The 27,786-nt window shown below is 40.2% G+C and overlaps 3 protein-coding genes across 3 annotated transcripts; 1 reads left to right on the top strand and 2 right to left on the bottom strand.

Moving 5' to 3' along the window:
• Positions 1-417: 417 nt before the first annotated feature.
• timm44 (translocase of inner mitochondrial membrane 44 homolog (yeast)) lies at positions 418-10,560 on the bottom strand. Its single transcript, XM_042515303.2, has 13 exons — positions 10,420-10,560; positions 9,807-9,911; positions 7,930-8,133; positions 7,764-7,844; positions 7,487-7,636; positions 6,666-6,802; positions 6,126-6,211; positions 4,707-4,799; positions 4,178-4,302; positions 3,858-3,908; positions 3,578-3,667; positions 2,961-3,071; positions 418-2,088 (listed from the first exon to the last, which is right to left on the bottom strand). The coding sequence occupies exons 1-13, from the start codon at positions 10,447-10,449 to the stop codon at positions 1,969-1,971; spliced, it is 1,383 nt and encodes a 460-aa protein (XP_042371237.2). The 5' UTR covers positions 10,450-10,560; the 3' UTR covers positions 418-1,968.
• A 249-nt stretch (positions 10,561-10,809) lies between these two features.
• hnrnpm (heterogeneous nuclear ribonucleoprotein M) lies at positions 10,810-19,566 on the bottom strand. The gene is made up of 16 exons (XM_042516642.2): positions 19,324-19,566; positions 18,256-18,437; positions 16,580-16,632; positions 15,855-15,862; positions 15,584-15,677; positions 15,242-15,493; positions 14,781-14,934; positions 14,616-14,665; positions 14,468-14,528; positions 13,910-14,026; positions 13,767-13,826; positions 13,371-13,439; positions 13,169-13,270; positions 12,441-13,024; positions 12,296-12,347; positions 10,810-11,259 (listed from the first exon to the last, which is right to left on the bottom strand). The coding sequence occupies exons 1-16, from the start codon at positions 19,395-19,397 to the stop codon at positions 11,096-11,098; spliced, it is 2,076 nt and encodes a 691-aa protein (XP_042372576.1). The 5' UTR covers positions 19,398-19,566; the 3' UTR covers positions 10,810-11,095.
• Positions 19,567-21,006: 1,440 nt separating this feature from the next.
• On the top strand, positions 21,007-27,497 carry dmap1 (DNA methyltransferase 1 associated protein 1). Its single transcript, XM_042515193.2, has 10 exons — positions 21,007-21,455; positions 21,692-21,783; positions 22,203-22,398; positions 22,579-22,737; positions 22,831-22,998; positions 23,186-23,371; positions 23,697-23,768; positions 24,467-24,539; positions 25,145-25,497; positions 26,723-27,497. Exons 1-10 carry the CDS (start codon positions 21,360-21,362, stop codon positions 26,780-26,782), a joined length of 1,455 nt encoding a protein of 484 aa, XP_042371127.2. The 5' UTR covers positions 21,007-21,359; the 3' UTR covers positions 26,783-27,497.
• The last annotated feature ends 289 nt before the right edge of the window (positions 27,498-27,786 follow it).

Below are 27,786 nucleotides of genomic sequence, written 5' to 3'. Positions count from 1 at the left end.
ACCCTGAGCGATGAGTGCTACACTGGGGAGCTGCAATCTCAGCACAACTCAGCAACAGGGAGGATCCATCATCCAGCAGGACAGCCTTGGAACACTGGAGCTGCTGCTCTGCATGTACAGACAGACATACAGTACAGTGGTACACATGCAGGCTTACATACAAAACATGCAAGTTTAAAAGCACCCCCCCCCCCCCATTCGTTCTCACCCAAGGCTGCTGTAATCAATCCTGCTGCAGGCTGCTCTGCATCCTACCATCTATACCGAGCTGTCTGACTGCCGCCACGGACAATGAATAGCTACTGTAGTGCGTTCGCACCTAGAAGCATCTCAGACACATTGAAAAGGAAGCACAGACTCTATGGGGGGGATCCAGATCTTTTGGGAACAAAACATTATAAAACAGACCAAAACAAATGTGCAAAAGAAGTTGAGACATTTTAATTGAGGTGGTGATATCTTACAGAGTGGGAAAGATGCAAAGACAAATACATTCCTGTTGGCTTGACAAGAGAAAAAGGCTCACCGTGATGCAGCTTTGTTTGCAATCTACATTCTCTGTCCACTTATAAACTAGTGTCTACAAAAAATCAGAGGTAAATGGGTTACAAACACAAATTGAACACCATTAATTCTGGAAGTAAAATGAGGTGAGCATATCCTTGTCATGAATCCCAGTGTCAGTCAGTAGAGCAGACAGCATGCGGAGGTGACCTCTAACCACATCAAGGACATGTGGAGACAACTCAGATTAATGGTAAGACTTGGTGAAATTGGTGCCATTTAGTCTTTGCAACCTTAGTTTCATTTGTCCAAGAGAGGTTTCGGGTCAATAATAGTAAGCCATATGGCTGTGGTGTGTACAGCAACGGCATGGCACAGTTGAACACATGTAGGAGTGGCTTATTACCCTCCACAAAACTGAAGGTCAAAGCAGTAATCTGAACAGAAATGTATGATGGCACATAGTGTTAATGTCAGGACTGAAGCTATCAAAGTGATCATGCTCAATTTTGTGTGTAATCCACCAGTTTGCAAAGGAAGCTAAATTTCACTCAAAGCAAATGAGTGCTGTAGCTCTGCTCCAGAAATACAACTGTAAAAATTCATTCAGAAACTGCACTGTTCCCAAAGGAAATATAGCGAACACTGAATCCCACTTGAGGAATTAATTAAAAAAATAATTAGCAACTGCCCTAGAAGGAGTCATGTGATATCCTCTAGATCAGAGAAGCTTAACCATTTGAAGTGTAGATGGTAAGAAAAATACTTCATAGAAATTTATTTTCAAAAGTGTTATTGTGAAAAAACAGGGGCCATCTTTATTTTTCATAATAAATATAGACTTTCTTACATTTTAACAATTAACAGTGGACGATTATCATACAAACAAGGATCAAGGAGAGCACTGATTGGCTACAACACCACCAAGATGACGACGCCTCAGAGAGAAAGAGTGATTGTGAGGGACTGAAGGACAGAGGACAAGATTTTTTTACATACTGACGTCAGCCTGAAGTTCAGGGGCTCAGTTCCCTTGATTTCCACCTTTTTCCTTTCTTATACCCATGATTAAAGATCTAAATGCAAGTTAAATAAGTTCATGTACCCTTTAAATAACAGTAAGTTGTCCTGCACCACACAGTTTCAATAAATGCACAGGCATTGCAGAGAGTACAGTGAGTGTTATTTGTCTTCTACCGCCCCCTAGTGTAAGCCAGAGGAACATGAGAGTCATTTAAGGAAAACCCCAAGATTGTTGTGCCTGAACCCAAAGCCAGCGAAGTAAAAGAAAGAGACAATTAAGCACCTAGCGTTTAGCAACACCACTAAACAATATTTCTGTTGTGAAGTGAGCCCGTGTCCCTCCTCTCTATGTCCCCCCCAACTTCTTCCCGGCCAGCTGCAGGGCCTGTTCAGGTACAACATGTTCTCTCTCTCTGAGTGTTTTGTGTGCATCAAAGAGTCTTAGAGGATCTGTTCAGTGCTAGAGGCAGAGATGTCAAGTAGTCTCCAGGCAGCATAAGGGTTGAGCTCCTCCTGGTCTCGACACAGAGCCCACACGTACATCATCCTGAGCACTTTTTCCTGAAGGGTAAAAAACAAATGGGGCTCACTCATTCTTAATTGTTCAATTAAATCATAATAAAAAAAACAGAGACAGACATGCAATTTAAATGTGATTTTAGATTTATCAAATAAAAAAACCATCTGTCTGAGATCATTTATGAACTAGAGAGAATGATTCAGCTACCCAGAGTGACTGCTAACACTATTTTTGAGATATCTGCACCAAGTCAATACCCAGATGCCCCATATGTCTGTAAAACCAAGAAAGTTTGAAATGGGAAAAAGATTTAAAAGTCTGTGACCAGATGAGGAGTAACAGTCAGGAGATGAGAGTAGGACACACTTAATACTGTAGTCCATAAGGACAGAGTCTGGATTCGGCTGATAAAACAGTACATCCGCCATTAATCCTCTTGCAATAGTCTTTTAATCTAAGCACTGGGCAGATGCCAGCTGCATGGTACTGAGTGGATACCTTGACCTCTTTACCAATCACAGGTGTCCCCGAGGAGCCCTGAGAGGACTGTACGGCTAATTTACAACCTATAAAGCTTCAGTCTGAGGTTGTGGGTCTAAATAAATAAAAGCCATGCGCATATTAAAATTGGCTTAATTTCCTTGTAACATTCTCTTATGCATCATTTATAAGCAGTTCTAACACACTTGTGATAATGACAAAATTCCAGCTAAAGCTAAGTATTGTTTTTTTAATATTACACAACATAAATGCAATTTAATTTACATTTGTTACATTTTAAATGCTCTTTCCTTTTATCATATAGCAGTTTCTTGAAAATCAAAGTGGTGTTTGTGTTCTGTATCTCTGTGTGTGTGTGTGTGTGTGTGTGTGTGTGTGTGTGTGTGTGTGTGTGTGTGTGTGTGTAACTTACTGGGTCTCCCTCCACCACCTCTCCTTTGGTGTTTCGGATCACCATTACTAACTGAGCCTGGAAGGTGATGATCAGCACTGGACCCTGGTCCATCATCTTTCCCATGGCCAGCTGGAGAAGAGAATGCATTCTCACTTTACTGAACTGCAATCCAAGTATTAAAAATGTTTCATAGCTCAAGATATCCAAAAATAATGAGCAGCCAAACAAAAAATACAAATTATTTTAGAAATAAACAATAACCCAATTACATTTTTTCATAACTTTTCAAGATGTTTGCCAGCACTGACTTTTGACTTGGTTATATACTTTGATTTTGCATATTTGCATACTTCTGTCTGCCCCTGCAGATCATAGTTTACACTCTGCTTACATATTTTTGACAAATATCAGTTTGCTTGGTTTGTAAAATTATTACAACCAGCAACAATCATCAAGATTTTCAGCTATCGGAATGAGGCCAATGCTAATTTCAGGCATTTTGAAAGCTCACCAAAACGCCTGTATTAATTTCAGAGTGGGAGTTACTGGGGCTTAGGAAGATCTGGAGTGTCCTGGGGCATCAATACTGGAGGCTTTATTGTTAATCTTGTGTAGTGTATACTGGAGAAACTTACATCAATATTGTCAATGTCCAGGATCTTCGAGTGGAACTGAAGTCCCATGGCCTTGGCTTGCTGAATTGGGTGTGCCAGCTGGCTGTATGTCTACACAAGAGAAGATAACATTATGAATACGCATTTTATAAAGAGCTGCCCACCCAATATGTGCACTAATGTCAACAAAGTCCTCTATGGGCAGTCTGGCTGCTGTCTGTACACATCAGGAACAAAAGAAGCTTATTATATGGTGTCTCTGTTTAAGCACTTCAAGCTTTGTGTGTGAGAAAAGTCGTACCGCTTCATAACACCAGTCCTTCAGTACCTCCAGCTCCCCTCTGATCATTGCCTGCATGGGCGACAGAGCAAACATCAACGTAACTCTCCTCTTTGTTTTACATCTGAAAATAATATTTTTTTATTATGTAAACAGTATTTTTATTTAAAATATTTACATCTACTGTGATTCAATGTCACATAAAAACAAAACATTTCTCGACAAAAACCTTATTTGCTGTTTGCCCAAACTTGATCTATTCAAACAAAACTTTTCTTAAATGGATTAAATGATTCTGTTACACAGACACTGGTGCCAACATTGTTCGCACTCCCACATACCTCGAGTATATTGGGAATGATATCTCGTTCACACTGCTTGAGGAAAGAATCTTTGTCAAAGGATGGGTCCGCCTTCAAAATCTCTGTTAGTACTTCAGACATCTCAGTCTTAGAGAAGAGCCCACCTAAACACACATGAACACAGACAAGGACACAAATGGCGTTTAGCAAATTGATATGAGCAGTAGAACAAGCTGCGACAAAGTATTAACATATAGTAAAGAATTTATGACAAAAATATTTGCTTCTGGCATTGTGTATTTTTTAAGTAAGCAGGCTAACATCAACTGACCTACTACTCATGTTTTACTAGGGATACACAATCTGACATTTTTCATGTGGTTATGATAAAAACTAACTGTCTTTCCATAAAAGTCAAAACAAAACAAAACAGGAACCCAGAAAAATATCTTGTAGTTGTAAACATAATACTCTGAACTACACACAACCATTGTATCTTCTCTATAATGGCGTGATTTGACCTCTCAGCGTGATTAATGCAGATTATATCAAACCAGAGGTCTCTCACCTATGAGGTCAGTCATCTTGTCGGTGACAGCACGAGATGCTCTGATGAGAGCGTTGTCACTCTCATCGTACTTCATTTTCATCTCAAAGAACCCTGAAGTCAACAGAGGAGGGACAGCATGTTAGAGTTTAAGTTAAACCTGAGGCTTCCATAAACAAACACAGTTTTATTACATAAGCAAATCCTTCAGAAGTTCATATACAGAGATTAGACGACGTGAGGAATCAAAAGGTGAAAAAACTCAGGCTCATCAAAAGGCTGCTATACATCGCTGCTGAGTGATTAATACGTCATTGTATGATTCCAGTGAATGTCCTGTTAAACAGACATAAACACACACTCAGATCTCTTCAGTTCACTCACACAGAAACACATGCACAACATTCAGCCTATCTAGCAACGCTGGGCGAGGGTCTAAACTTTCTCGCTCGACATCTTTACCCCTGCAACAAGCAAAATCCAATGTCCTGAAGTTCAAGAGACAGAGGAGCATATGAACTTTATACTTCTCTGCAGTTTGCATCTAAAAAAAAACTGCAGTCTTCCACTGCATTAAATAAAAAGCCTTTAAAAAGAACACATATTACGTGAGTGCTGCAGGTGGGTTTATTTATACTGTGTAAGATATTGTGCAGGCAAAGGTAATCAATGAATAAACTCCCATATAAATTCCATTGGAGCCACAGGAGGGTGGTTATTTTGCTGACTCAAATCAGCCAGAAAAGAGATCTAAAAGAGATTTATCACATTTCAAGCGATATATAAGAATAATATATATTTCTGAATACCAATGTTCTAGGTCACAGCATTTCACTGTATTTAAGAGAGTTAAAACTGATGATGCTGCAGCAACAGCTATGGAAATACATGCGGCTTTAAATATGTTGACTTTGCAAAATGTCCTAACTGTGACCCACATAATCTTTTTCATCTGCCTAAACATTATTAATCACCAATTTTTTTTCCTTAACTAATGTGCATGATATCGAACCACATAAGCACACTGCTGTGCATTTTAAAACACCTCTTTTGCACACACTCCACTCAATCTCATAGCAGCAGCTACGATAAACTGGCTCTTTCAGCACATGTTTATTAGTGGAGCCTCATGAGCTTGAAATGATTAAAGCCGTCTAGGTTCAGGCACACGTAAATCCTACACAAGTTTCAGCACTTGGACAATTTTGCTATAGACTAATTAATCTCATCAGAGCTGTGTGAAACCCACAACAACAGCAGCATCACATGCAGGACAATGTGAATGATGTGCATTCCCCCAAATTCTTGCAAACTGTTAAACTGGGCCCACTTTGTTGTCACAATGTAGAAAATTAAATAGGATGGGGGTTCTCCATGTATGACTCCTATCCAAGGATAAAAAAAAAATACAGGAAGAAAATGTGGTCCATTAGGCCTTACTGTTGAAGACCATGTTGTTGTCTTTGAAGTCCTTCCACTGCTGGTACCATTTTGAGTCTTTGTGGAGCACCACACCCATAGCTTCCCTGAAGAACACAGAAAGTAAAACTTTAAACAGCAGGTTCACAGAAACAGGTGTTGACCTTCAAATTTAACCGTATTAACCCAAAAAGGAAAAAAAACACCACAGAGCTTACAGCAAGAAGAGACTGAGAATACTACCAAGTTCTAGCTTCAAGAAATTCCTCTTTCAAAAAACAGTATTTTACCACTCATTAGTTTCTCTTCTGGAAAACACCATTAGCAAGAGTTTGCTTATCTCTGCAAGCTGGGATTTTTTTCTAATTGTAGTTCAGATAACAGTAAGTGGTTTCTTGGTGCCTCACTGGATGTGTTTCTAAGCTTTCACTGTTTTCATTTACTGCGTTGTTAATAATAATGATCAGACTGCATGGAGCCATATAAGTCGCATCAGCTATCTCTGAACCCGAGAGGCGTCCCCATCTCAGTATCAGGGCAAAGCAGATGGCACTCACGTACTCGTTGGCTTCGAAGACCTTGCTGTCATCCCCTGCCCCTTTGGAGGAGAACTCACTCCTCTTCCTGAGTCTTGCAGGAGGCCGATAAGGGCCAGTGTGACCCAGGTCACCAATCTCTTTCTTCACACTCTCCATGCCCTGAGAGCAGATGAATGGGTAGCAGACAAGAGAACAGATCAGTTCCTGTATTCAGGTATACAATTTTTCAGGACTCTTGAGTTCCTTTTATTCTTAATTAATTTTTAAATGTGCAGAAGTTGATTGTTTCAGTGTATATTTATTCTTACTTTATTTGAGAGAAACAAAAACTTCCTCACAGCTTGGCCCCACCCCCTTTTAAGTATTTTGCCAAGCTGTGCTCTGATAACACCAATATCAGAATTACAAGGATCTCAACCAGAGGTGACCATATCATCTCCTGAAGGTCAGCAAAATCTGCACAGTCTGCCTTCTCCTTTCAAGACTCATAAAAATAGGACTTTCTCCCAGCCCATATTAACATTTACCCATATTGATATTCTTTCTATACAGTAATTAAGAGGTTAAAAGGAAATTGCACATTTGTGGTTATATTATTTGCATTGTGTATTTGTTCGGTTGACCAGAAACTGTGGGATAATTATTAAACTATTAACAATTAACAAATACATCACCATCACCACATCAGTATCCTTGTGCTGTGTTATATGCCTTTCACAAGCTATTTGAGAAAAAGGCAATGACCAGCCTTTCAAATAAATAAATATAAACCAACGAATGCAGTTTAACTTTTGGCAAAAACAGAAATATATCTACTCCATAGTGAGCACAGTGACTCCATACCTGTGATATTGCTCTGAACGCACCAGTCTTCCCCAACATCTCGCCACCTCTAGAGACAGACTCCGCTGAGGTCTTTGCTGTTTTGGCTGCTTCTTCCATTCCATCCTTGATTTTCTTCCCAATTTCTGTACGACTGACCTCCTCTAACCCCTGTCCACACGGCGACACACACACAGATAGACATTCCTTGTTAGGGTAAATGGATAAACTTGAATATAATATCAAATATATGTCAATCGAATGAAAGGCATCTGATTTAGATAGGTTTCACATTTACCTCTTTAACTGTCTCAGAGAGGGTTCCCAACTTCTTCTTGAGAACATCGGAGGTCTTCACTGTTTCAGACTCTATCGTTTTCTGGGAAATAGACAAAACACTGGTAAACTTAACGCAGTTTTTCAGATAACATGGGAAGAAATGCTGTGTGTGGTTGAATACTAACATATTTCCTTCGAGCTTGTTTCAATGCATCTGACTCCTCCAGTTTTTTGGCCTCTTCTCGGAACTTCTTGATGTTTTCTTTCATTTCCTTGTTCTTGTTTAGCTCCTGCTTAATGTTTTCCAGAAGCTCCCCCAGGAATCCTTTTCTGCCACCACCTCGCTCTCCGGACAGATACCTCACCTGCAGAAGGGGTGACTGAAGCACCTTTTTGGTGGGATTAAGAAACAACACAAAAAATGAATTTACTCCAAGCATGTTTGGAGATGTTCAAGTATAATTGAATGAATGACTCGCAGGGGAGATTTTCCTTACTGCTTACGATTAAATTACAGTACGAAACAAGTATATTAGCTCGCAAAGTCAGCAGGAGCACATGATAGATATGCAACATGGTAGGCTTAATGCCAACAGTGGATGTTTTAGCAAACTTGTGCTTTATTCAGAGCTCTTAAAATGTCAATGCAAATGCCAGCTCATGGAATAAAGTCTATGTTGCATATCTGTCACATGAAAGTGCTCCATATTTTTGCAAATTAATGTTGTGTAATACCACAGTCCGGCAATAAATCCTGCTTTCTGCCATTTCAGTTGCCTCAGGGTAAAATTGACAGTAAGGGCATACATACAAGTTAACACTCTAATTAAAAGAGAAATAAAACAAGGGTATGACATGACAACCATACATTTTCTTTTCTTGGTTAGTAGCAGAGAACAGCAGAACGGCTGTATAGTAAACATTAATGTCAGAGAGCGAGAAAGCGCAGCTGATAGCAGTGTAATGACACTGGAAGATGAATATCGAAACTCTTTTGAATAGTCAAAATGAATTAATTCATTCAGTCATTATCAGTAATCGCTTCTCTTCTTTGCGGTCACGGGGAGAGGGGGGCATGGAGCCTATGCCAGCTGACCTCGGGCCAGAGGCAGTGTTGCCAGATAGGTTGTCAGACTATCACAGGGTTGACACATACTGTAGAATCAAACAACCATTCACACCGATTAGAGCAATTTAGAGTTCCCAATCAATGAACTGAGGAAAACGAGACCCAGAAACTCCACACAGAAGGGCCCCACCCACCTTAAGTTCAAACTCCCCACTCTGGGATCCAACCAGTACCCTCTGTCTGTGAGGCAACAGTGTTAACCACTGCACCACCGTGCCACCCCATCAGAAATGACGTGCATCAGCAGCCAACACGAACAAGCGGGTTTTTTCGATCGTTTAACCCATTTATAATATCCAGGATTAACTAAATAATAAAAACAGCTCTTTTCAAAAAGTACTCTTAACCCTTTGAAACCTGGATTGACATCACTTTTATTGTGCTGTCTCAGACACCACTGACACATATTTAAACTGCACAAATTGCAAGAATGTGTAGATTCAGAGAATTTTTTTTTAGGTTATTTTTTGTAACGTTTTACTAATTTTGATTTAACACTGGATTTTTGGATTTTTAAGCAAGCTGACTTGCTTAGTCCTCAAAGAGTTAAGATCAAAATCAAGGCAAAGTTTCATAATTTGTATTATGCAAGCAAGCGACCTATAGTATGGGGTCATGTCACAGTTTAAACAAAGACTTAACTTCCTGAAGGTAGGATTTATGACAGGGCTGTTGTATTAAACAGCATCAGTTAATTTTACCCCAGGGTGCCTAATATTAGCACCAAATATTGGCAACTGACTGTGTCTGTTGCTTGGTTAACAATACCATCCAAAAACAAAAAAATAAAAATAAAACTTCAATATGATGAGAGCATATTCCAACCTAACACCAGGAAACTTCTCCACAGAGGAGTGCATACAGTAACACATGTCCTGCGAGTCCAGCAGAAAGAGGACTGAAAGCAGAGGCAGCTCTGTCAGGTGTTCGTACCTGTGAAGAACAGGTGAGGACCCCTCGTATCCTGTACACATTGGATCTGTTGTGAAGTAGCAGGTACGAGGAAGGGACTGACACCAAGCCTCTTCTTACACATATCTGAGGACAGACAAACGAAGTCACCCTTAACCATAACCACGCACTGACGAGGCTAGAAACACACGCTTCAGAGCGGGACACGCCGCTGACAAACCACTGATGCACGAAAGCTTGTGACGTTAAGCTGAAACGCCGTCGTAAAATGTAAATTTGTGATGTCATTAATGTTGAAAAAAAGTAGAAAATAACAAAGCCAGTAAAGCGAATGCATTTAATATATATATACACACAGACACTGTTGATTGTGCGGCATGAGGCCAAGTTATTATTTTACTTGTAAAAGATTTTGTCCTGCACTTCAGAGTTCACCGGCTGTAACGCTACAGCTGCACATTCAGAGAGCTAACTTAGCTAGCTTACGCATCGTTAGCAGCTTAATCGGGAACAAACCGACGAGGGCTACTAGTCATTGATTAAAGTAATAGTTTAAATTCCTTTAAAGTTATTGTCTTAATTATTCGTGGTGTTTAAATGCTTATATGTAACAGAAAAAGCACCAAACGCTCACCTGGTAACACTGACACAAGGGGGTCGCCATCTTGGATTTAATGCTGTGACCTTCTTCCGGTGGTGACCTTCCATATCCACGAGGGGGGCTCTCGAGCTCAATCGATTTTATCTACATTAAGTCTCCTCGTGCTTTTTACCTCGGCATATTGCTCAAACTGGCATCACTTAATCATTTAGCGACATATGTTGATCTGCACCATTACACTATCATCATAATATGATTTTCAAAAAAGTCATCCGTCATAAAGTGTTAGCACGTGACTAATGTAACATGTCATTTCTCAAGCAAGACTGAAGTTGAATCTCAATTTTTCATTGTCAAATCCACTATATCGACAAGCAATGCAATAACACACCCATACATACAAACAAATCCATCAAAAGCATGTCAAATCTGAGGTTTATTTATCAAAACACTTTATAGAACAAAGGCAATGACAGGTGAAGCATGACAGAAAAAAAAAATTAAAACTTTGGTCTCTAAAAAAATGTAAAATTGAAGCAAAAACTAAAACACAATTACTGTGACAACTTTCTAACTAAATATTTCCACTGTTACAAATATCTCACAGACTTATTCATATAGTATGAATATGATGAGGGGCAAGTCAGACGATGGAGAGTGTTTGGACGTTAGGAACTAAATGAAATGTCAGATGTAACAGAAAAAGAACTTAAGCATTCCTATCAAGCCTAACATCAATTTCTCTTCCGTTCAGCCGGTAGCCATTCATGGTCTGGCAGACGCGCTCAGCAGTTTCAGGGCTGTCGAAGCGAACCACACCGCAGCCCTTGGACTTGCCGTTCTCCATCTTGATATCAGCATACTGAACCATGCCTACAGAGGGAAGAATACCAGTGTTATTAATCACCTTAAACCATTCAGTGTTCTTCACAGCCGTTTGACCCGTTTAACTCAACCTGAATGAGCTTTCTCTGCTATTTTGGTGTGTATTGCTAAAAAAAAAAATCCACTTTAAGTCGCTGTCTTTAAATAGTCTGCCTTGTCAGTGCGCCTCCTTCAGAAAGTTAGTAACAAGTATCTGTATGGTGGGATTTTCAAAAGGTAGGTATATTGTTTTAATGTGTTGATAGTTTCAGAGGTCTTAAACAGAGTTATGTAACATTATTTTAAAAAAATAAAAATCTAATTAGGGTCATTTTTTCTTAAACATACTCTATCAAACGGTTGGTCTGGCCTTTTATGGTAAATGTAGTGGAACTAAAGCTAATGAATTTGAATTAAAATGTACTAATTTGCTTAAAAATAAAAACAATTAAATCATTGATTGTTGTTAAATTATACATTTAATGTTATCCATTATATATGGTGAAATAATACTGGAAGTGCGATTTTTTTTTTTTTACAGTATGAAGCCATGCTCAGCCAAACAGTTGAACTGTCTTTTTATGGTAAATGTAGTGAAACTAAGATAATAAAATTACAATATTTATGAAATAGTAAAGGATGATTATTCACTGTTGTTAACACAATATTCAGTGCTTTTACATTATAGTATGATTTTTCACCATTTCTAAGATGTTTTCAAAGTAATGTAATAGTAAATATTTAGAACACATTTTTGGAAATAATAATAGTACTGGGTAATAATTCCATGCAAACAAATTGATATATGTAGTTATACTAACGTAAGCATTAGAACAGTTCATGGTTTGTAGTTTTATTTATTATTTTTTTCTGTTTTATCATTACCATAAAATAACGTTTTAATCGTTAGGTAGTGGCCTGCTTTTAAAAAGCTATGGGGTTTGTCAAAGAAAAATTATTTCAATTGATTTCTTTTTAGTGAGGCCATTAAAACTGCAAACAACAATTGTTGAGTTTTATTTTTATGTACTATGACTAGTCTTACCACATGTATTGAAGGTATCCTTCAGCATCTTCCAGTTGAAGTCAAATGGCAGCTGAAAAACAAATTTGATTCCAAGTTGATTAGAATTATGTGAGAAGATACTCAACATCAATTAAGCCCAACCTCCATGCAGGTTGATACTTACATTTCTGACAAAGATCTGGCATCCCTTCCTGATATTGCCTCCCCCAGTTCCAGACCCTCCGGCTCCTCCGAAGGAATTCCCACCAAATCCACGATCCATGTCAGCAGAGCGGTTAAACTGACCACCAACACCTCCAGACCCCATCCGATCCATGCCAGAGCTCATGCGGTCGAGGCCACCGGAGGAGAAGCGGTCAAGTCCTCCAGTGGAGCCCATGCGGTCAAAGCTGCTGCCCATTCTGTCAAGCCCGGTGTTGCCCATGCGATCCATACCCATTGGGGAGCCGAAGTCAAGGCTAGAACCCATGCGATCCAAACCAGACGGGCCTAAGCGGTCAAAGCCAGTTGGGCCGAGGCGGTCCATGCTGGAGCTCATACGGTCCAGGCCAGGTCCAAGCCTGTCCATACTGGGCCCCAGCCGGTCCATCCCCGAGCCCATCCGGTCAAACCCAGAGCCCAGCCTGTCCAGGTCAGACCCGCGGTCCATCCTGTCCATGCCCATCCGATCCATCCCTCCCATGCGGTCCATGCTGGCTCCCAGGCGGTCCATTCCAGAGCTCATGCGATCCATACCCATGGAGTTTCCTGTAAATGCAAGTAAACAAAAAGAAAAAAAAAAAACATTAGTAAGGTTAAATCAACATCTATGATGAAGTGAACATTACATCTAATGGGGCCTACCAGAATATTTATCGGAAGGATTTCAAACAAAATCCTGAAAATACTAACCCATTCCTCTTTCAAAGGAGTCTCCAAAACTATTGCGAGACATTCCCATTTCATTTCGCCCAAACTCCCTGTCAAAAGCACCACCAATCCCACGATCCATCTCTGACAATGCAAGAGATGAAACCATTAGAAACATCCAGCAAAACGTGAGTATTCCACGCTTGCTTTGGAGTGTTTAACACGCCTCAAAATGCCTCCTCACCGTTCATTCTGCCCATCCCCGAAGAACCGAAACGATCCATGTTGTTCATTCCTCCAAAGTTGTCCATTCCTAGAACAGAGAAAAAAAGTCTTAATGGCAGAGAGCACAACCACAAATAGATGGATAATTTGAGTTTGAAAATCCAATGCTTTTATGATAAGATTCTGAGTTTGTTATATATGATTTATACAAATATAATTTCTCAACACTTTCACTGATAAGCTGTTCGTAATAAAGTTAAAAATGTCCTTACAATGTTTCCCTATAACATAATTTTAGGGGCTTTTATACCATTGGTAAGTGTTCAAAGAAGTGCAGAGTTTGGTTGAGTAGTTAATGCAGCATTTGAGGTAAATGCATTAAGGGCCCAGCTTCTTAAAAGTCTTAAGTACATACCTCCTCCACTGCCACCTCCCATGCGACCTCCCATGTTGCCAAAGCCCATTCCATCCATTCCTGCAAGTAAGAAGAATGACGATGAGCCACTAATTTCTCTGGTGTCTTTTATTCATGAGTTCAACAGCACTGCAGCTAGTTACCTCCTGGGCCCATGTTGCCCATCCCTCCACCACCGCCACCGCCACCTCTGTTGAGCTGGGTAGCATCAATGGGCTGGCCACCAGGTCCCAGTCCCAAACCAATACCACTCAGGCCACCTGGGCAAAGAAAACAGATACAGTGTTAAAACATTGTCTATATAGTTTAGTTTTGTGCTTGTAGAAATATAATGTATTAGAAAAACATACAATGTCTACAGTAGTACTATTATTCTTTGGTGTCAAAACTCAAAATATTTAAAGCAAGATTTATGTGGCTTCTAGTCACATTTGCTCCCTGGGGTGCAAAAGTCAAGACTATAAGGTTCAGTGGTATATTTACAGATTTGTAACATCCAAATGTGGAATTTCGCACACAGTAGCTGACTCATGTTGCATAAACAAAATTCAAAGATGGATGAATTAAATAGATAGTGGCATTTAAACTTCACAAATTAAAATTTAGGACTAATAAATTTTAAGGCCATACATTTATAAAATTGAATGTAAGAGATTTTAGGACCTGCAGACACCCTGGATGAAAGCTACGTGTATACTTACGGGGAAGAGCAGCAGCAGCTCTCTCAGGTGGTCCGAAATCTTTAGGCAGGGATTTCTCATCCTGAAAATTAAAAAGCCAGAAATGCATTCAGACTAGAGGCTACAATCATAATGTGTTCCAAGGTACAGTGAGGTTCAGGCAACATACCAGTTTGACGTGCATGACTCTGTTGAACAACAGCTGCCCGTTGAACATAGCTGTAAAATAATTAAGGAACGCACACCAAAGACACTTTGAAACAATGTGATTCTACTGGATTAACATTCTGTGCATACACAAGGGGGATTTCCTTCACACTTTTGAAAAGGATACAGACAGCCTGGACTGCTTCAATGGGCATGTCAAATGTTACTGTGCCCATGCCTCTACTTTTCCCATCCTTGTCCTCAAGGATGTCCGCCCTCACCACCATGCCCGCCATGCTGAATACCTCCTTCAGCTTCTTCCAGCCCACTTTGTAGTCAAGCTGTACAAGGCACAAGGAACAATTTAGGGGATGTTAGGTCTGCATCTATAGGCAAAGCTAAAAGACAAGTTAGACTTCACTAAGGTTTCCCACCACGTCTGCAAACATTACTGATTATATTTACAGTTTTACACCAATGGGTAATGCTGAAACTATAAGTCAGGCAAGTTATTTTATCAAATAAGGAAACTTTTTTTTTTACTGTAGTTGATGCCTTTCTCTTTTCATATAATTTAATTCCGCCCATTTGGGCCATTTTGGATAGTAAAACAATCGCACAACAAGGAGAACACCGTGGAAGCCTCACATTAGCCACAAAGACAGTGCTGCCAATCCTGCCAGCCTGGAGACCGTGGATGATCTCGTTGGGGATGTTGGGGTTGTTCATTAGGCTAGGAGGAATATTGATGGGGCCGCTTGGTCCAGGGCCCATTCGATCCATGTTCATGCGGTCCATTCCTCCCATTCCTCCCATTCCACCCATTCCACCGTGGCCTCCTGGAGGGCCACCACCTTGACCCTTGTTGATTTCTCTCTGAGCAATCACACCATCAGGGTCCTACCAAAGATCATAAAAATATGAATCGGGAAAATTAGCAGCTGACATTTTGACGTCTTTATTTTTCTGGTCATTTTCACAGTGACCTACCTCTTTCACTTTGAGGGGCCGTCCATTGAGGTTGTGCTTGTTGACCTTCTCCACTGCTTTCCTCATAAGCTCTTCTGTCCTAAACTCAACAACACTGACAGAAATAGAAAGTATATCCTGTAAGAGAACATAATCTAAATAATCTGTCTTTAGACACCACCGATGCATATGTTTCCACTTGATTCATTTGAACATAATTGCAACATTTCCATTCTGTCAACCTAAGAAGCATTGACACTAAAAGTTGAAAAAAATAAATGTAGAGACTTACGCGCAACCCTTTGTTGATTGAAGACATCAGAAGAGGCCATACCAAGGAGAGTGAAGAATAATTCAAATTAGTAAAAGCAATGGTTATAAAAGATGTTGTAATTGACAGAAAGGTAAGCAAACAATGGATTTCATGCACAATCAAAAGTTCAACATCACACAAGCCTACAGCCTTAGCCACGGCACTGTGCTTCCAAATATAATTACAATTTATAAAATTCTCAGTCACTAGCACAATGCACACAACTCTGGTGAAAATTAAAGAGTATTGTTCCCAACATCCAAAGGGCAGAAAAATCCAGTGAAGTAGGATTCCCCACAACTAAGATATTGGAGGTACCGTTTCCAGTAAAGCAATTCTACGGAATGAGGTATATATTACAACCATCTAACAGCCCTTTAACAACATCTGGCAGAGTAGAGCCCTTTAGTTCATGAGGAACAAATCCAGCAACCAAAGGGACATTGTCAGATACTGCAATCCCACAGGACTGGCTACAAAGAAAGCTGAAGTCCTTTTATGAGAGCATCAACCCTCAGGATGACCTCCAGTCAGTGCCACAGAAGACACCAAATAAAACACACCTCTGGCGTGTCACCATCTCACACACTCCACCAGGCTCCTGAACTGAACAATTCCCAACAATGAAAATAAAGACACCAAAGCTGACAAACACAGGTTTGTCTAGGATTATTCATGTTTTATTTGTATGTATTTGCACTTACCCTCGATTTGCCTTCTGCGTCCATTAAGTGTTCCACGTACGTTACCTCACCCACTACAAATCAGATTCCAGAGACGACACACACCAAGGGGAGAGAAGCCGAGAGAACAATGGGGGTTTAGAGCAGTCACAAAAGTAGGGCGGCCGGTGACAGTGAGCTCAGACTGCCAGTCCTGCGCCTTCCCCCAGCACCTCAGCAGCAGCACAATATGGTACAGGTCTACAAAAAGCAAGCTTGGGTCTTTAGAAAAAAAACTACTTCTTAGCCTGTCCTTGTTAGAATTCTCCCGAAGCACCAAAAGCAATAGACTGAGGACAACAACTGGTGAATGGCCTGGTCTAATTCCGTAAACACCACCTCCTACCTGAAGATAATTGACCCCATAATGTCTAGTAAGCAAAACCCATTCAATGCCTCAGTCCATTTCATTGCAAACCTGTGCATTCTTTGTCAGATGTCGCCATTTTAAACATCAGGCCAATGCATCAATACATTCGCCCATCAACTTAGCCTGAGAGGAAAGCTACAGCTAGGAACTAACCATAATCTTAATGAAGGCAAGCTCTTGTGGGAGAGAAACGTGTCTAACTGCAAACCTGTTCTTGAGAGGACCTGTTCCTTAAACGCACAATATCAGAATTTTGATTCAGCGTCGACCACAGCCACGCCTACGTTCCAGATCACGTGCCTGTTCAACGTATGGACATCAGTGACCAAACCTCTAGAGACAAGGACAGTGCATAAGAAGCTGCTTCATTTTGTAGACCTGTACCCCAAAAAATATCCCCGACGCATAGCCGTGTTTGGCACAACATGGAGATCTGCTGAGAAAACATTTGCTTGTCAAGGTCACACACCTAAAAGAGAAAATGCAATTTAACTCCACAGTCAGTTTTCATAAAACGAATACCAGGCACTCCTTCTGAAAAAGGGTTGTACCTTTCTTAACACATGATTTTTCGTCAAGAAAATGCCAATTAGGCGCATTACTAAATACATCAAACACTTTCCAATACCCCATAACTACAAGTACTTTCACATGAGTAACAGCACATGTAAAGCCATATTGCACATTTAAGAGAACTTAAGGCTTATCCCTGCTGAAAGTTGCTGCATCACAAATGCAGGTCTCGTTTGACAGGTCACCAAAATTTTGATTCAGAAATCATGGTAGCTCAGGTTTTACCATTAATTGAGATGTTGCAACTAGAAGCAACTTGCCCCTCGTTACCGGGCAAAGTCAAATGGCAATGTAATGTGTGTTTTTTCATAGATTTCATGCAGAGAAGCATCTCAATATGCCACTCGTGATCCCAAGCCATTGGATTTTCATGGTAGAAGACCGGCTTTGCACATGTACAACCCACACTTCACAAAAACCACAATATGTTTTAGTAAACACGATGAGAATAAATATTCAGTATAACATCCAGGTTCACAGCACTTGTGCACGTCTGCAGCAACTCCTTAGTTGACGGACAAATGAGAGGGACCTCGTCCAAAACCTTTGTTCCAGATAACTCCCGCGAGATTTCAAGCAACATTGTACAACATAAAGTTTCTGCACAAATTCCAAAAAGCCCTTGAAAGTTGGAGTGGTCAAACAAAACGACCCTGGATGCTGCATCTTTTATGTCCAAAGTTGAGTGAGTCAGTACCTTATGCAAACACCTTACCTTTCTCTTTCATCAGGTCTTTGAGAGCTTGCCATTTGACATCATATGGGATGTTGCTGACAAAGACGCGGTATCTTTTGTTCACGTTTCCATATGGTTCGTAACGCCCGCCTCCTCCTCTCTTCTGGGGCCGTTCCTTCCTGCTTGAATTGGGCTCATGCTTGGGTTTCCCATTCACTTCCCTGTATAAAGTATCAGTTAATTGCAATTTCAAAGTTTCTTAATACATGAGCCCATAAGGTACAGAATTAAGCATGAGATTTCAAAAGCGAAAAAGAAAGCTACTGGGGACACCTAAATTATAGGTAAAATTACTTAATACAAATTAAATGGTGCATGTTATTAACAGGTAATTCACACTAAAACATAACACAGGCCACACTATCAGGACTTTTGATCATTCTTTGTTCCTTCAAAATGGCCAAACTGGGCTCAGTGGTTTAATTAGGCTACCTGAAGTTAATAGTGGGGTTAACAGAAATGCTTTGGGTATTTTTTTAGCAATGAAAGAAGTGAAATTAGCATTAGTGAACCAGGTTAAAATATTTTATGTAGACAAAGTTCCAATGTAATAAACAGTAATCATAGTCTGCAATGCTTTACTATTGAAAAGAAAACACTTAAGCCTCATGGCAAGGCCGCTCTTTGGATATAGTAGGCCTGTGTTAACGTACCATTATAAAATTAACGCTACATTATGTTAATGTTCGACAGCAAATTGCGATCGAAAAAGAAGAGCACAATTAAACTACTAGACATTAATACTAGTTACAAAAAACTGCTAAAGTTGAGCTACTTGAGTTAGGTAAATGGGTGGATTCTCCCATTAAATAGACGGATCCCAAACACACGCCTCCCACCAGAACATAAGAAGAAAAGCACATCGCGTTATTACGAAAAACTTAAAACATACCTTTATGAAATTGCGCAATAAAGACCAGAAATGATATAGTTTTCATTAAAGACTGATCGAAGTACGACCTTCCAGTGGATCTGAATCATTACTGCGAACTATGTAACTAGCCAGCTAGCGGGCGCCAACAAAGGAGCCGTGATGAATGGACTCACCCGGTCTGCTGCTGCGGGGCCTGCGGGCCCGCTTTCTCGGTCGCGTTATTATTTTCGGCCTGCTCGGTGGACATCTTGCGCAGTTCAGCAGTTTGCTAAATTAAACTTCGTTATCAAAGGCAATCGTCGTTTTTCTTTAACGAGTAATTCGCCTTACTGGAACAAATACCTGCACCGACCAACTCTGCGACACAAGCTACTGAAAATGGCGGAGACAGCGTGAACAGGAACAACGTTAGCTGGGAGTTTTAAACCTAGGGACGAACATCCGGTGTGTATTTTTAAAGTAAAGGTCATCGCGGCACAAAGGGGATTTTCAAAATAAAAGTGACAGGAATACAGACAAATATACCTTAACCAGAGACTTTAGATAAAAAAAAAAACTTCAAATAAAAAAAAATGTATTTTGTTATGAGTTTAAGTATTCATTATTTAAACTCTGTAAATGTCACAATTCACTGATTCCTAATATTATATGTCTCCTTTTTGCTGTTTTGAATTGTACATATAACAGGGTAATATATTAGTCTACTTACCGGCAAAGTCAACCCGGAAATGTTGTGTACCCACAAAGTTTTATGTTATAAATGGATAGTATAGGTTCCTAACATTAGCAAAATGCATCTGCTAACTTGCATATGTTGGCCGTTTTTCATAATTTACCTAGTTTGTATAAATGTGCATAACCACATATACTGACAGTATTTCAGCCACTGCTTGGCCAATTGGGACATCGTCTGGTTGGTTTTGGGGTTTCTTTGAGGATGATGAATCCATCTCTGATCAGTCGTAACACATGTAATTAGTGTGCATATACTTTTAAATCCTCGATGCTGAATAAGATGGCACCAGAGGGATTGAGCCTATGGCCCTCTGGTGAAAAAGTTTCAATATTAATGTATCTGCAGTACTATGTACTGTGTGTTGAGGGTGACATTTGTTGTCTGTTCTGATAATTTTGGATATAATTTTGGTAAAAAAAACAAACAAAATGTTTTATGAACTTGTGTGTCCCACCCGTTAAACATGATTTTATTATACTTCCTTTGCCATGCTACCCGCCTTTCTTACCAACAATTACTAATAGTGTGTATTTTTTAAAAATATTTGTTATTATTATTATTATTATTAATTTCTTATTTATTTTTTTTTATTTATTTTTATTTTTTTTACTATTTTTTACTATTATATTGTTCTTTTTATCCTGTACCTTATAGCTGCTGTAACACTCCAAATTTCCCCACTGTGGGACTAATAAAGGATTATCTTATCTTATCTTATCTTATCTTATCTTATCTTATCTTATCTTATCTTATCTTATCTTATCTTATCTTATCTTATCTTATCTTATCTTATCTTATCTTATCTTATCTTATCTTATCTTATCTTATCTTATCTTGTCAACTCAGTGTGATGGTCTATGAATTCAAATGTTAACTTCAAGCATTGTTCTATTCATGTGTTTTTAAATATAGTACTATTTATAACTAATTTGAAGTTATTTCAGTTATTTCAAATACATTAAATATACCCTAATTTTTTTTTCAGTCCCTCTTAATGTACATTAATAATAGATCCATGATTTTAAACCTAGCGATTTGTTTTGGGGAATAAAAGCTGAGGTGGAAGCTGCAGTTGCACCACCAGACCTGACGGAGGCGACAGTCGATCATAGAAGTGACCACAGCGACATCAGCGGGAACGGAAGTAGTTGTCGATGTAGTTGCTAGCCATTCTCCTGTCGTAACTGTAACAATAGCTTGTGCATATTCGTAATAAGTGGCTGTAAGGCTTTCGCGTATTGTTGAAACTTTCGGGGTAACATTACTAAAACTTATTACATAGTCGTTACTCGGCAGTTTACGGCTCTGTGTAAAGTCAACGGTACGTTATATTAAAAATGACAGTGTTAGCGTTAGCCTTTAGCTAGGAGCGTTGGCTAACGTATCGCTTCCCTGAATGAGCGTCCGTGAATGAATGAACAGTATTTACGTCCGACAGTGTGTGAAAAGCGTTAATTCACAACATATTAAGTCATGGCTACTGGTGCTGATGTTAGGGATATCCTGGAGTTGGCTGGGGGAGATAATGATGGTCCCATCAGCAAGAAAGATCTCATCAACTCAGACAAGGTGAGAGCTAATATTCCGATAACTGCTATCATTTTTACTATTGTATTCATAAGTTATACGTGTTATTTCCCAACATTTGAACCAACATTTAAAGACTTGGACACGCTGTGGGACTCAAAAACACAAAACATGCCCTTTCCACAGCAAGAAATTGAGATTGTGTCGCTGTTATTCGCCTGAGAGTGTTACCGTTTTTCTTGAGATAAATAATCAATTTTTTTCATCACCTGTCTCAGAAAAAAAGCAAGAAGACCACAGAAACACTGACCTTCAAGAGACCAGAAGGAATGCACCGAGAGGTCTACGCTCTTCTTTATTCAGATAAAAAGTATGGGCTCCTTCTGAATTTGTCTCTGATAAATATATTGGAACAATTAAAGTCCTGTGTGTTATATCTGCTTTACTTACTTATTCTTAAAGCTGGTAGGTGGCATGAGGAAGGAATTGGGATGAAAATGATAAGTGGATAGTTTTTTTTTACCCCATCTCTTTGATAAAGGAAAAGGAAGAAAGAAAAAAAATGAAAATAGTTGCCATTATTTTTCAGCTTCTAATGTGAAATGCCTTTAAATTTCGAGGCTAACACTTTACTTTCTATTGTATATCACTGCTTTTGGGCTTGCTGACACTGTTGACACAGTGCAGAGGTGCTTTTTTATGTTCCCTTGTTGTATGTGCTGAATATCTTAATTGAGCTGGTTTGATGTTTTGCTTTAATTGAGGTTTGTCCTTCCTGTCAATCCTCAGAGATGCACCCCCTTTGCTGCCTAGTGATACCACTCAGGGCTACAGGACAGTTAAAGCCAAGCTTGGCTGTAAAAAGGTGCGTCCCTGGAAGTGGATGCCTTTCACCAATCCGGCTCGCAGGGATGGGGCTATATTCCATCACTGGAGACGCGTGGCAGAGGAGGGCAAGGACTACCCTTTTGCTCGCTTTAACAAGGTAGGGACGACTACCGTCTCCTCTTAAGTCAAACTACTTATTCAGTGCAAACATAAACAATAGATTTTCATAACTACCAGTCCTCTGTTGACCTCTCCTTTTCAAACTCATACTATTATTTATTCTTTCACTTACTGATCCTGATTCCAGTTCTTTCTTTTCTGCTGCCGGCCTTTACAGACAGTGCAGGTACCCGTGTACTCTGAGCAGGAGTATCAGATACATCTCCATGACGATGGCTGGACTAAAGCAGAGACGGACCACCTGTTTGACCTCTGCAAGCGCTTTGACCTGCGCTTTGTTGTTGTCCACGACCGTTACGACCACCAACAATACAGAGTAATTACTCTTTCACTCATCTACAATACTCAAAGGGTGGTGCATTGCAAAAATCTTCATGATATGAGTTAAACCACATGTTTCTGCTTTTAGAAACGTTCTGTGGAGGACCTTAAAGAACGGTATTATAGTATTTGTGGTAAGCTGACCAAGGTCCGTGCAGCTTCAGGGACAGAGCCCAAGATCTACATCTTTGATGCGGGCCATGAAAGGCGCCGTAAAGAACAACTGGACAAACTCTTCAATCGCACACCTGAACAGGTTTGTAATTTTTCCAGTTGGATTTGGATTCTTGTGCTGTTGTTAAGCTTTCATAACTTGCATGTTAGCGTTATTAATGCAGTTATGCCTTTTGTGTATGTGTGTGTATGTGTGGGGAGGGGGGGTGTCAAACAATAAAACAGGCCTGTTGACTATTAAAATCGCACTTCCCTTGTTTTTCCTGCAGGTGGCAGAAGAGGAATATCTTATTCAGGAGCTGAGGAAGATCGAGACTAGAAAGAAGGAGCGTGAGAAGAAGGCCCAGGATCTGCAGAAACTCATTAAAGCTGCTGACACAACCACAGAGTTAAGACGAGCTGAAAAGAGAGTTTCCAAAAAGAAGCTTCCACAAAAACGAGAAACAGAAAAACCGGTATGATGTGCACTGATACCAACGCAGCAAAGCAAACAGAAGTCAGTTGTTTGTATCTAAGAAACGTTTACCAGCAAATTAAAGCATCATTAGAGGCAAAAAAACGATGACACATGAAAGATGGCACAGCTGTCAACTTCACGATAGTGCTTTTTCAAAGCAGTAGTACACTGGAATAATGCAGGTTTGGCTCAGTCTTAATATTTTGTATTCATCATTTTATGTTATTTCGATGGAACAGTTGTGTCTTAATGAAACGGAAGGAGCTGTTGCATCTCAGTTTGTGCCAAATCTTGTCTCTTATCAATGACTTCCTTTTCTTTAGGCTGTGCCAGAGACAGCAGGCATCAAGTTCCCTGACTTTAAATCGGCGGGAGTCACACTGCGCAGTCAGAGGGTGAGTATAGCTGGATCCTTCTGTGGTATTGAAACTACAAAAAGAGTATTCCGAAGTGCATCTGTAACTTAAAACTTCTCTTTGCTCTCGATTAGCAGTGAGGACCTTCAAACGCCAATCTAAAAGAAACAGCAAACCTCAAATTACAGTAGTCAGAAATCATCTGATACCTTCATATTAAGAACTTTTACTTCTCCGTACTTTGCAGACATTACTTCATCAATAAAGTTGTGCTTGAACCACTATTAATATCAAAACAATTTTAGTGAAGCTTGACCCTGCGGTTGATGTATGTGAGAAACCAGAGTGTCTGACTTCAGCTGGCTATCTCTCATTAGCACCGTGATGATTAATCCTGTTACTGACTTCCTAATATCTGTAAGACCTAGCAAGGGAACTCTTATTCATCTTCAAGACTGATGAGGAGCTGCCGCTCTCTATGGAAAATGCATTAGCACAGCAAAAGGAGTGGAGTACCCCTCTAGCTAATCAGTCAGACAGAGTTCAGTGGATAAAGACATTTTGATCTGGCCCGCTGAAGTGCATTTCATACGAATTAAAAGCCCCGAGGTGGAGCTGTTTATCCTAATGCCCCTGGCGCGTATGTGTCTGTGTGTCTGTGTCTGTGTCTGTGTGCGTGTGCGTGTGCGTGTGCGTGTGTGTGTGTGTGTGTGTGTGTGTGTGTGTGTGTGATTCAGATGAAACTGCCAAGCTCGGTAGGCCAGAAGAAGATCAAGGCCATTGAGCAGATCCTACTAGAACAAGGAGTGGGTAAGTGTAGATGAATATCAGCAATCTGCTAACATTTCAAAGTTTTATATTTTGCAACAGACTAAAGAACCCTAAGAATCCTTAACTTGGTATTTAGTTATCTTGGTTTTTGGTTTCCTGGTTATGATTACAGATGAGAAAATAAAAAAAATATATTTTATATGAGTTTTTAATCTATGTTGAATAACAAGCACTTTAAGGATATTCTTATTTTTTAAATGTATAAAAATAGAAAACAGGACAATATGGTTCAACAACAGTAATTTGGACACCTCTTGGACACAATGCCTGCATGCTGCATCTCAGATGTGTGATGACATTGAAAGATTTTGCTTCTTATTTGCATGAACCATACCAAGGATACTAGCTATCTGCTGGACATGACTGACTAGCGAGGTTTCAGCTATCTACACTATCTAAGTTGCGTTGGGAATCAAAAGCCCAGTATTGTACTTTGTGCGAAAAATCATACTTACACAGTTTCACCATCTTCTTCTACTTACCATAATAACCTCACAACTGTAAACACGTTTTGTTGGGTTTTAATCAAAACTCTTACATTTTATTTTCATTCATCTTTCATTTGTGTCTTTTCTTGGATCCAGATCTTAACCCCATGCCCACAGAGGAGATTGTTCAGATGTTCAATGAGCTGCGTAGTGACCTGGTGCTGCTCTATGAGCTGAAACAGGCTCACAGCAATTGTGAATACGAACAACAGATGTTGCGTCATCGTTATGAAGCCCTGCTGAAGGCCGGCAGTGGAGGCGGGTTAAGTGGAATCACAGGGTCCTTACCAGCCGTCGCAACACAGGGTGGAGAGCTCAATGCCTCCAACAGCAATACAGCATCCACCCCCGGAGGTGAAGCTCCATCCTGGCCCAGTGCAGACGACATTAAGGTGGAAGCCAAGGAGCAAATCATTGATGTTGTAGGAGCACCACTTACCCCCAATTCAGTAAGTCTGCACAGCATAGACCCAAACTCTTCCAAATCACCGCCAAGAACTGGGTGAAGATACCTTTCGAATAGAGCTGTTTTTAAGTATTTTGGCCCAAGTCCTGGTCAAATCTAAAGTCTTGTAGAGATCAAGTCAAGTCTTAAGACGAGATTCACAGATAAAAAAGCAAGTTTTTGCTGTGTATCGATGCATAGAATGAACGTATAACAGCACAGTGGCCAAAATAAGACATTGAACATACATTTGAAAGTAATGAATCGAAGTATCTATATGTGTCTAATTAATGTAATATAAAATTGTTAGGAAGTTAAGGCACTTGTGTTTGAAGAATTTAGATTTATAGATAGATTTTATCTTTATCTATGAGATATTTTTATCATTTAAAATTATTGAATGCTTATGACACATTAATATAAAATTGCTTATTTTCGTGATGATGGCCAACATCAGCCTGTTGCTAATAGCAGATGTTGTCTTTCTGTAACCCAGTCGTCATTTGGCACAGTCAAGTGGGAACCCAGTTAGGGATTCAGTCCTTGTCTTTGAACTAGAGCACCGTCTCCCAAACTTCTGTTCCAGTACCACTGGTTCTGCATGCTTTAAATCTCTCCCTGCTTTAACACACCTGAATGAAATGATCAGCTTCTTATCAAGCAGCCTCAGGAGTTCATGGCGAGGTTGTGTTCCTGTGTGGGAGGGCTGGGTGGTTTGCTGGTGGATTTACGGAGTAGAAGATAAAGTTGTTGGAGGGAAAAATTACAAACAGTGGACTTTTTGGCTCATTGCCAGGGGTTGGCAAACGATGAGGGCTTTGCCCCTTCACTCCAAAAGTGCTGCTGTAGGCTACTGTTATGCTATGCTGTGTTTTCATCAAATGCTTTATTTCTTTAGATTTGCACAAGTAAGCAAGAGTGGAGAGTAAAAAAGGAGAATTGCTGTGCCCAAGTCTTATAATGGTCAGGAAAATCCTGCTGTTTTTTCTGGCATTATGTCGACTGAAATATTGGTGGCATTCTTAGTAAACAAACAAGCATGTAAACAATATGAGCAAAATAAAGGTCAGCAAAAAGCTGAAGTCATTTTCATATATCATATAACAAGTAGATAATGTAATTGTTGTGACAGGCCTACGTGATGTCAGCAATTTCAAGTACAGCAGGGCATCAAGAACTGGCGATTTCAAACTGACCCCGATTTGACTTTTTTGTGTGTCACGTTGCAGCGCAAACGGAGAGAGTCGGCATCCAGCTCGTCTTCAGTGAAAAAGGTGAAGAAGCCTTGATGAGGACGAGAACACCAGCTGGTACACGGTGGAGGACAAGGTACCGTGTAAGTTACTCTGGTCACAGTGGAGACGCCCACAAGTTTAATGGTTGGACATCGGGGACACAGGGGAGCAGGACACCACAATTCTGTCCATTTATGTAGAAGCACCACTGACTACACACATATACACAAACAACTTTTCACCGACCAACGAGACGTCTCCGAGCCCTCCCCGTCTGGCCTGCCCAGCATCTTTGTGACAAAGGCAACAACTGAGTGACATTTCATTCCATTACTGCTCGTCTCGCTGCCTCCACCATTGCTCAGACTTAGATGAGGCAAGATCAACTGTAAATTGCCAGTCTGAGCTAATCGGGACATGGGGAGGAAGGTGGGAATGACTGGGTAATTGGAATGAATTGGAATGAAAGAAGAGACTCTGGGAGTGGGAGGACCTCGAGCCGCAATGCTCATTTGACCCATCTGAGGTTTTTTTGTAGCCTAATCATGCCATAGTGTTTACTGGAAATGTGTTTTTGTGTTAGCCTTTAGTAACCCCCCCCCCCGTAGCTCCCTCTCGACCCGGAGTGCGCCTCGCTCTCTCATCGACGGTTCCATCTGCTGCCCGTGCTTTATGTTGAGCTCGTGGGGCTGATTTGTGTTGTTTGTCCTCAGGTGACCTTGAAGCCGCTTTAGTCAATGATTCAATAAACCTCATTGTTTTTTTTTTCTTCCTGCGTGTTATGCATGTCTATGCCATGTCGATCCCTTTCAAATTTCAGACGTCCGTTGCTCTATCTCTGATGAGATCTTAACTTGGAGGTAATTAGTGTTGAATATACACATTTGCCGGGGAAATTGTAGGATCACGACATTCTTACCTTACCTGTCATCTAAGTTAAGTGACAACTAATGACTTCATTAATATGATAATTAAGCAGTGATCATTCTCTGGCTGGCACAGCCACTGAAACTTCATTAGGTTCCCTCCCCATAATATTGCTAATTGCATGTCAATTA

This window comes from Plectropomus leopardus, chromosome 5, assembly GCF_026936395.1.
Source record: "Plectropomus leopardus strain MGB_pleo_1.0 chromosome 5, ASM2693639v1, whole genome shotgun sequence".
Taxonomy (NCBI): Eukaryota; Metazoa; Chordata; class Actinopteri; order Perciformes; family Serranidae; genus Plectropomus; species Plectropomus leopardus.
This window is presented reverse-complemented; position numbering and strand designations above follow the sequence as displayed.